The sequence below is a fragment of the Myzus persicae genome, unplaced genomic scaffold (genome assembly GCF_001856785.1).
Source record: "Myzus persicae strain clone G006 unplaced genomic scaffold, MPER_G0061.0, whole genome shotgun sequence".
NCBI classification, from domain to species: domain Eukaryota; kingdom Metazoa; phylum Arthropoda; class Insecta; order Hemiptera; family Aphididae; genus Myzus; species Myzus persicae.
This window is the reverse complement of record NW_019103940.1, coordinates 105,615-116,008: the sequence shown is the minus strand read 5'-3', so window position 1 is coordinate 116,008 and position 10,394 is coordinate 105,615. Positions and strand designations below refer to the sequence as shown.

At 29.7% G+C, this 10,394-nt stretch overlaps 1 protein-coding gene across 1 annotated transcript in view; it reads right to left on the bottom strand.

Moving 5' to 3' along the window:
• Positions 1-10,394, bottom strand: part of LOC111036687 (neuropeptide Y receptor type 2-like) — a 42,455-nt gene that overhangs the window by 12,116 nt on the left and 19,945 nt on the right. Inside the window, exon 3 of the mRNA XM_022318809.1 lies at positions 23-475. Within this exon, the coding sequence (XP_022174501.1) occupies positions 23-475 (453 nt within the window). The remainder of the gene's footprint in view (positions 1-22; positions 476-10,394) is intronic.

The following is a 10,394-nucleotide window of genomic DNA, read 5'->3' as shown; positions in this document are numbered from 1 at the left end:
TGACAAATGTGCGTGCACGTACCTGTGGTATGGAACCGTTGGAGGGCGGTGACAGGCTGTTCCGCGAAGTGGTGTGTACGACTGCTGACCGATGCGAGACCGAGTGCTCGATCCTCCGTCGGGTCTTGTTCAACTTGTGGAATATCCTCTGGTAGTGGTAGACGAACAGTGACAGCGGCAGGATGCAGGACAGCGACACCACGGACACGGTGAACACGATGGACATTTTGAACGTGTCGTTCTTGGGGAACACCAGCGTGCATACATTGACTGCTGTGTCTCCTAGCACGGCCTGTTCGTGGAACCAGAACGGCACGGGCATGAACACCGCCAGCGCGATCAGCCACGTGAGTACGGTGAGCACGGTGGCACGGCGGGGTGTCAGCTGTGACCGGTACGGTGGTACGACGATGCACCGGTGACGGTCCATGCTGATCAGTGTCAGCGTCCATAGTAGCACGAAACCGCACACAAACTGCAAAAATAATCGAAAAAATTAGGTGATAATATTATCTCAAAACAGTCACACAATATATTATTATCATAGAAAAATAATTGCCTGAATTATTTTTTTTTAGTCATCTACAATAATCCGCTATCATCTCCTAGAGCAGGTGTGAAATCGCTATTTAGTAGTTCATCTCTCAAACCGTATTATAAAAACGACCAGATTTGGATCCGAGGGGAGGCAGGTGCCTTGGATCTCCAGATTATCAACCATCACTTGATATTTACTAAAATATCATGTTCGAATGAGTAGGAGGTGATGTGTTCGGTTTATAGATTAATTCACAAATAGACTAAAGTACACTATGTACTGCAAGATGCTCAAAAAAATTGTGTGTGCATATTTTTTCAACTAGGTAGGTATAGTACCTACTTTTTTAGAAGTTCTCCCCAGAGTTCAACCTCAGATTCGCCACTGATAGCGACTATAATGTTTGTGTCGCCACGACCGATCGAAAATTGCTGGTTGCAGTCCCCAGTATATTCAATTTAATTAACCAAGTAAAATTAAAGTTTTGTTCGAAGATATCTACGGTCGAGGTCTCGATCTCATTAACCAAACCATACCTTTTAATAAATTATTAAAACATTTGCGTTTCTCAACAATGCGAGACCGTAATTTAATTTTTCGGTAAACTTTTTTTGTTTTGTTTAAGACAGGGAAACTTATGAGGAATTTTGTATTACATTTTTATACTTTAGATAGGTATGAAAAGAAAAATATTTATGATACATGAATATCTAAATATTTTAAAGGAGAAGAGCGAATTGTAACTAACCTTTCAAACTGGGCTTGACTATTCATATAAATGGCGATTTAGATATTGAAAAATAAAATTTCTAAATTGTTAATTTTTTCCTATGTAAGTGTGGGTAACATTTGTTGCTAGCCATTTCCATGCATTTTTTACGTGTTTTCGAAGTTTGCGGTTTTAGGATTTCCGAGCTTATTTCAAAACTAATAGCTAATAGCTTACAGCACTGGTAAGTAATATTTTCGCAAAAAAAATTTCGAAAATGTTATTTTAAACTGTGAAAGCTATTGAAAATCGCTTTTTAAGCGCTGTTTATGTTACATAGATTTTGAAGAAGAAGGATCGTACTTTTACCTTTCAAACTGGGCTTGTCAATTCATATAAATGGCTATGTATATTATGTAGATATTGAAAAAATAAAATTTCGAATATATTAATTTTATCTTATCTAAGTGTGGGCAACACCTGTTGCTAGCCATTTCCATGCATATTTTACCTTTTTTTAAAAAAATTTTCAGTGGAAGGAATTCCGAATTTATAGCTTACATCACCATAAAGCTACATTTCCGATAATGTTAGTTTTAAATAGGAAAGGGATTGAAAATTATTTTTAAAGTAACGTTAAAGTTGCATTAAAAACCACAGAAACAATTTTGTCAAGAACTGGTTTGGCGTAAAATGTTCTGTTTTTTCTTAATTTGTGTTATGTGTTTTCCTACGCTTCTTAAACTACTGGGAATTTTTTACTTTTGACTCTATGGTACCAACAAGATTTACTTTTTTATAGGAAAAGACTCTGGAGTTGAATATCCAAACATTTTTACTGCTCCAAAAGACAACGACAGACCACAAAAAAAAAAAATTATAAAAAAAACCACATATATTATTGTAAAATCAATATATTCATCGCTCCGCTCATAATCTAGAGAAAACATGGAGCATTTTACATTTTGTTTGGAATTTAATGAATTAATAATACTTGTAAATTGATTTTTAATATAATATATTTTATTTTGTTTTATTTATTCCCGCCTCTATGGCGATAAACAAAATGTCACTCAAAAAAATCGGTTATAAGAAAAAAAGTTGTATCCAGCCTATAAACATAACTATGTCAAAAACACAGTCATCATTGTTAAATCAATACATTCATCGCGACTCTCAGAATCTAAAATAATAGTGATTTTCGAGGGTGGTGAACATCGGCCGGTGGTAAAATAATAATATTATTCCTCTTAGATTTTAAACTAGTTGATCCCGTGTACTTTGTTGCCCGTTAAAAATGACAACTTTATATGAGACTTGATGGTGACAATGCGATCAGTATATTATGCCTATACCCGCTGTGGATTGTGGACCCCGCTTGATGCGTAGGTACTTTATATAAATAATATGTTTTGTTTTTATTTTTATTGCGGACACGCCGATGAGTGGCTATAAGTGCAACTCGGCCACCTTGGTAGGCAATGTGCAAAAATTCAACTGTATGAATGCTTATACCTGATCTGCCCGATGAACCACTGCAGGCAACCAATAAACAAAAAAAAAAAAAATACCAATTTCTACTAAATTTACTTATATTTCTCCTATAACCAATAGCATTGATTTTAGTATATTCTAAAATCAATGCCAATAGCAACCTTGTATAAACAAATATTTCCTTCGTAAATCTTAAAATCCCTGTTTGAGCAACTTCCCGGGACCTATCCTATCGGGTCCAATTGTGGATCTAAATCTTCGAGGGACCACTCAAACACATCCAAAAAACAGGGCAGTCTTGCATTGTGTTTCTGCAGTTTAGGCTGCAGACATAAATGATGGACAGACAGACAGACATTCAGTTACACATATATGTATTATGTATTGATTATATACTGAATAATATCACGAAAAGAAATATTTTATTTAATTTGTATTATTTTCGATATTTCGATGTTTTGGTAGTTTTTACTTTTTACTTTTGGCAAGCTACAAATGTTAATACTTAATGATTTTATTACGTGTTATATTATTTTGTTATATTTTTACTAGTGAACATGAGTATGAAATGTGCATTGCATGGAGTGTAAGGAGTTGCTAAATGGTCAAGCGAATTATTTATGTATATCACTAAAGTCAAGTTATTATTGCGTGACATTAATTAGTCTAATATTAAACATTATCTGCTGATTATTTAATGTCATCTGTATTTTACCGATTCTATCAATCTTTCATAATTTGCTTTGAGGATCTGTATACCGGGTGATAATAATTGTAAATGATCGGGCGACGATGTGATACCCAGGGAATGTTTATATTTTATACTCTAGAGTTAAACATTTCTGCAGGCCAGAAAATGGATTCAATATTTTTCCTTCAGATTAACCGCCGCCGTACAATTTCAGACCACGACCACGACCACGACCAAACCCGATCACGACAATACAGTATTTTACTAAAATTGAGAGCTGTTCTTGTGAATGTGGATTGTAAAAAAATTAATATTGAACGTGTAAGAAGTTCAATCAAAAATTATTGAATACTGTGATGTGTACGTTTCTTTACAAAGTTATCGGGTGGTACTCCGAACGAATTTTCGATAAGAAAAAAGATAGCTTTTTATTATATTATTATCATATATCTGCAGTAATATATCAAATTATATGGGTGTACACAGCACTCATGAAATTAATTTACTAGGGCTAACAATAAATAAATACTATGAAATGCACAGTTGAAAAATAAATCGTCTTGTGGTTTTCGGTACCTTATTAATAATTGTTCAACGCAGATAAGTAGGCGATATTAAATATGAATAATAATATTATGATACAATTATTATATAGGTACCTATGTAAGTATACGTAAAAACAAACAAGACGACGACGATGACAACAATTATAGTGGGACAAAAATGAGAGGAGGACTTATTCAACTTATTGGTAGTACAAAATGTATACAATAACGAACCATATAGTTGGGCCTACGGTGTACTTATACTTTTCTGTTAATTTTATCTTAATGTTAATTGTTATGAATTATGACTAGGCATCTAAACATCGACACGGTGGACACCACTCGTAATTATTAGTAGAATAAATATATCAATATTCGTAAATAAAGTGTGATTCAAACTTATTTCGAGTGTTGAGTACTTGGCATGATACAAATTGGACAGGCAATAGGCATAGGGCACAGTTACTATAATATACATTATACAATATACATGGTGTGCTCAGAAATTCCAAATCAATAGGTAATGGGAGGGAGAATGAGAATGAGAATTTTTTATTTTATTTTAAGCTTGCACAAACTCTTGCCTTTTTTATTCGGTTATCGTAAAGCGTAATGATTACAAAATATAATTATCGTATAATAAACAAAATCAGCTCAAAGTATAATTGAGGTAGTTGTACGAATCTAACAAAACTACAAAAATGTATAAAAACCATTGTTTGAGTGTGGACATACGTTTGTGCAGGGTTAATTAGTTCTTACCTAATTTTTTACTTTTTAATTATGGATGTGCAGTATTTGTTTATTTGAGTCAAGTGGATAATATACTTTATATTAAGTAAGTACCTACTAGTACCTACTATTTTACAAAGATATTGTATAATAATGAAGTATAATATTTCATAATAAATCTGAAAACTTTGCATAGTCCGTCAATATTATAAAACTGTTGTAACTTGTAGGTATGCCATAATATTTTAGGTTTAACAAAGCAATGAATTATGTTATCAACTATTATTAATTATATTTTTAGAATATTATATCAAAATAGGTACACACCAGATGTTTTTTTATAGTGTCACACAATAAAGTGAATATACAAACTTCGATTGTTGACATTATTTAATTATTATATACTGACGTGGCGTCGTTTAAAAATACAAAAACGGTCGATGCAAACGATTATGGGGTTCTAACCACAATACCCTCCCCCGTCCAGTGCACGTCACCGGCTAAGATATATCTTAGTTCGTGATGTACGTAAACGATGACTATACAGGGTGCTTAAAAATGTTGTGTCGCAATTGGTGAGAATCGCAAAGGATCTTTACGTAATCTCTACCATTTTTGCCACATTAAATGTGAAATATAGTGGATAATATTATTATAACATAAAATATGTTATGCGAATACATTAGGTTCACCAAACAATTTGATTGGTTCCGTTCAGTCGTTTTTACACGAACCATGTTGAGTTAGGGTAACCATTAATACCAGTGCATAATAATATAAAATATAACAATATTAACACGCATGATGCGACAAGACAACGCACTTAAGTCAGCTGCGATAGTGAAGTGACTAATTTGTCACATTATTATTTTTCGGCGAATTATTCCTTAAGGCGATTGGGTAATTAAGGATGTAATTGTATTTTGTATAAATATTACAACGTTTCGCTTTTATACATCAAACAATATCATAATGTGGTATTTAGGTAAAAAGTGATAGTCAAGTAGGTATAAATCATATCATATTGTTGACAAATAGTTAATATTTTATTGATTAGGTACCAACAATCATATAATATAATTGTATAATTACAATAATAATTCATACGGTGTTACTCTCTTTTTGTTACAGAATTCGTGTTGTATAAAAAGTAATCTATATTTATGAAGGGTACTTCAAATACCTATATAAAATATACGAACTTCAAAAAAAAAAAAAAATATATAATATACCAAAGTGTATACTCTGGAAATTATTGTACTTTATTTTCGCTTTTCATTATCATAATAAATTAGTAAATTGAATAAAAGTACAAAAATTCATATTAATATATATATATATATATATATATTGCATACCTATGAAAAACTACCGTATTAATTATATTATTAATTACCTATTATAATATTTTATATTTTATATATATATACCTAAATGGCTAAATCTTATATATTAAAATATATGAATTTTACATTTTTTTAAAGAAGACATTTTGTTATTTGTTTGATATAATACGAAAAACTAGATTTTAAATCCTAATTGTTTGGAACACTCGAAGTTATAATTAGTTAAATATTAAAATCCATTGAACAATAAACAAAATACCTGGCCCAAGTTTGTAAGCAATATTAAATTTATACGACAGCATTATCCATTCAGAAAACATTATTTATTTCGTTTATTCACAACAAAGTTTAGTCACAACTTTTTCTATAAGTACTTGAAGATCAAATTTTGTCATACGCACAAGACTCGATAATTTGCCAAATATTATTTTGTAGACGAAAATTTATAAAATGTGTTATTTTAACACTTATAGACTCAACTATTAATTCTAAATGACTAAGGAGTTAGGTATACGTTTTAAATTAGAAAATGAGAAATTTAAAATGATTATCATTACGTATTATATTATAAGTAAAGTTTTTACTTTCCATAAACGATGATTTTTCAAACATATTTAGATTAATTTTAGCTACTTGTGTAAACCATTAACATATTCACACTGTTTTATTATACCCGATATTGACTTAAAAGTTAGTAATAATAACATATTATATAATATTATAATAATTTTTAATATAATTAAATAGCTTTTCATAGGTACGCAATGATTATCGATGGATTAAAAATTTTAACACATCCATGATTTTATTATAGTGATAATTTCGATGACTATGTGTACCTGCTCGAAATGTTCTATGTGTCAGGGTGGAGCTTCCACTGTTTTTTTTAGCTTTAAAGTGTTGTACAATATAACTAGGTTTATAAGTATTTAAATTATTTATGGAATACGTAAGTGGTTATAGTTTTGCTGTAACTAGATGGTTATGCGTTATCTATAGTTGTACCGAATCTCGGGAAAAAAGAACATTGAAAAAAAGAAGAAATTGAAAAAATAATAAGAAAACTTAAAAAAGTATAAATATGTATTCCTTTTGAAAATTTGTCTTTTAATGACATTAAATTATCGTGAAAAAATTTTTTCAAAAAAGTTTTAACTTTTCAAAGTAATGCGAGTGTATCATGGTAAAAGGATCACTTTGCATATTTAATATAATTTTTAAAAAATATTGAAATAATATGAAATATTTCTTTCATTCTTCGTCTTTATATAGCTTGTTATAGCTTTATGATGCTTTAATAAGTTATAACTGGCGGTATAACACAGAGAAAAATAACTTTATTAGGTACTGGAAATTTCCTGTATACTTCTTTTCATTGTTAATGTTTATGTGTTGTTGTTTGAGTGAACAAGATTTAGTCTATCAACGTTTTATCAATGTTGTGATGTGTAAAAATTTATCCTGGTGTTAATTTTTAAATCTTATAGAAGTGGTGGTAGGATGGGTTTTGAAATTTTGAATGATACATTTATATTGCTAAGTTCAGAGGTAAAAATTTTAAATGATCGACAAAAAATACAAATAACTTACTAATTTGATATTATTAATTTTTTTTTCACGTTAGTGAACGATTTATAATATAAATATAAAATTATAACTAAGATTTTAAATATAGATATTAATATATTTTTAACTATTTTTTTCTTGGTTTTTTTTACCGATTACCACATTATAAAATATCCGATGTATCATGGAGTTCATATTAATCATCGAAAATCAAAATGAATAAATTAATTTACGGTTATTAGTATTTTTTAAATCTAATATTTATGTATGGTATACACATAATGGCTTAAAAATATAATTGATAGGAAAGTACTTTTTTTAGTGCTACGCCGAATAGTAATAAATACGAGTACAGCGTAGTTGTAAAATTTGACATTAGCCTTATTCATTAATGCGTTATCTATACTTGTTTGTTTTTTCGAGTAGATATTTGTTTTAAATCCTATAGGTGCCATACTGTTGGGCGTAGGCCTATACATTCAATAATACGTTCAAACCGTTTAAAAAAAAAAAAAAAAATGTTAACAAACATTCAATACCGTCGGAAAATCCCATATGTTATTTTATATTCCGTAAACGTATACATCTTAAAGACAGTACTTTTTAACGACAACAACATTACCTAATTCACTTTTAACGGTACTTAAACTTTTTTCACCGACCTCGGAACTTGGAAGCAAAGCTAATGTACATATATAGGAGATACCTATCTAACAAAATAACGATCATATCGGTTGGCGAGTTGTGAAACAATAACAAAACAATACAGGTGTACAAAATAATAATTATGTAATAATTAGTCTAGACATATTTTACGAGTAAGATGTAGTAAGATCCATTTCTAGTTTTCAATAATTAGGCTTTTAGAAAACTTATTTTTGTCGGAGAATTATCATAAGCACATAACAACATCATGTTTGATAAAATCATATTCTCATTTCTTAGTTAAAATGTTGAAAAAAATTACAAGTACAAAATAATATATTATATGGAATTTATGTCAGATTTACACTGCCGCATATACGTATTACTATGTATAACTATAAAAATACTTCGAAATGTGTTTTAAATTGTTCGACCTCGTACAGTATAATATAACATAATACTAATAATAATATTATATACACTCGAAATTAATGATAGTAATATACATTAAATAATATTATAAACGATCTATTTGATTGATTTAAATTTTCTACACAAATAGTGTTATTAACATTTGATACTGTATATTAATATATACGATATGAAACGTTTATACTTTATACACCACTCAATAGTCAGTCGATTACTTGCGTTATTATTTTTATAAAGCTTAAAACACACGTTACTATAATTTTATTAATCTTAAAAAAGTTAGAATTCGAGACTTAAATTCGCAATGACTAAGCTGTTTGCTGGTGTACGTATCACAATAATGCATATGGGTACATAATATGTATGCGTGTAATGTTTTACTTGAACCATATAATTTAATTAGTATTTCTTGTGATAAATTTCATGTTTACAGAAACTTTTCAACACAATCGAATCTTAATGTTTGCAATTATTGTAATAATAATATGTGTGTTAGTGGTATGGTGACTATGTAATAGTATTTCACAACCGTGTGTTAGCAGTAAGTTGCCAGGGGATATATACTATATGTATGGAAAAATGTGCAGTATTTAGATAACATAATAAACTCTTAAACACTATTGATAATTAATTATTATTTTCTTTCGTAAAAAAAAACTCTTTTTATTGTGTTGATATTTTTTTTTCAACTTGATGATAACAACATAATACTAGCAAAAAAATAACTTAATCATATACATAATAAATAGGTAACCGTTTCTCGTGTGCATACACGATATACTGTTAGGATGCCATCATTATATACATTTACATTGTTGCTAGCTAAACTCGTTCGAAATAAACGAGCGTGCACGAATAAGGATACACAAGTATACAGCTAAAAGTTTCAAAATTCAAATTAATCTATATCCTCTATCATACATAATAATAATAATAATAATAATAATAATAATAATAATAACAACAACAACAACAACAACAACAACAACAACAACAACACAACAGGATAACAATATAGACTGCAGGTATAACAATACCACAGCCGCAGTGGTAGCGTCGCGCGATCAGTCCGAATACGATATCATCGCTCACAAACTATTCCTCATTAGTTTCAAGTTTCGCGATTGTTTTTAATATGATATATTATTCATGATCATAGAATTAAAATAAAACGATCCCATATAACTCTGCAGCGTGCGCGTGTGTATTATATATATATATTTATATTTATACATTATATGAACTCAATCCGTTCGTCGCCTCCGTCCAATTTATATTACATTGATATATAGACCATAATAATAATATACGTGCACAACGTCGCGTCCCACGCGCGCTTCAAACTCAAATCATGACACAAACAACTTTTCAGCCATGGCCGACCGCGCTTTGATTCAATCCAATCCGGATTATAGATAAAAATACGTATTTTATATTTATAATAATATGTACATTGTATAATGTATATTGTATATAATATAGTTTTAGATATTTAGACGTTATACTGCACTATTAGCTATTGCAGGTGTGGCGATGTCATCGCGATATTTTGGTTTTTTTTTTTAAAGTAAATTGTGGTTTTTTTACGATTAGATCTATGTAATAATATGAACACATATATTATAATAACAAAAAAAAAATAATAATAATAATACTTGGGCAAATGAATATGTACACACAAATATTCGAACAATCA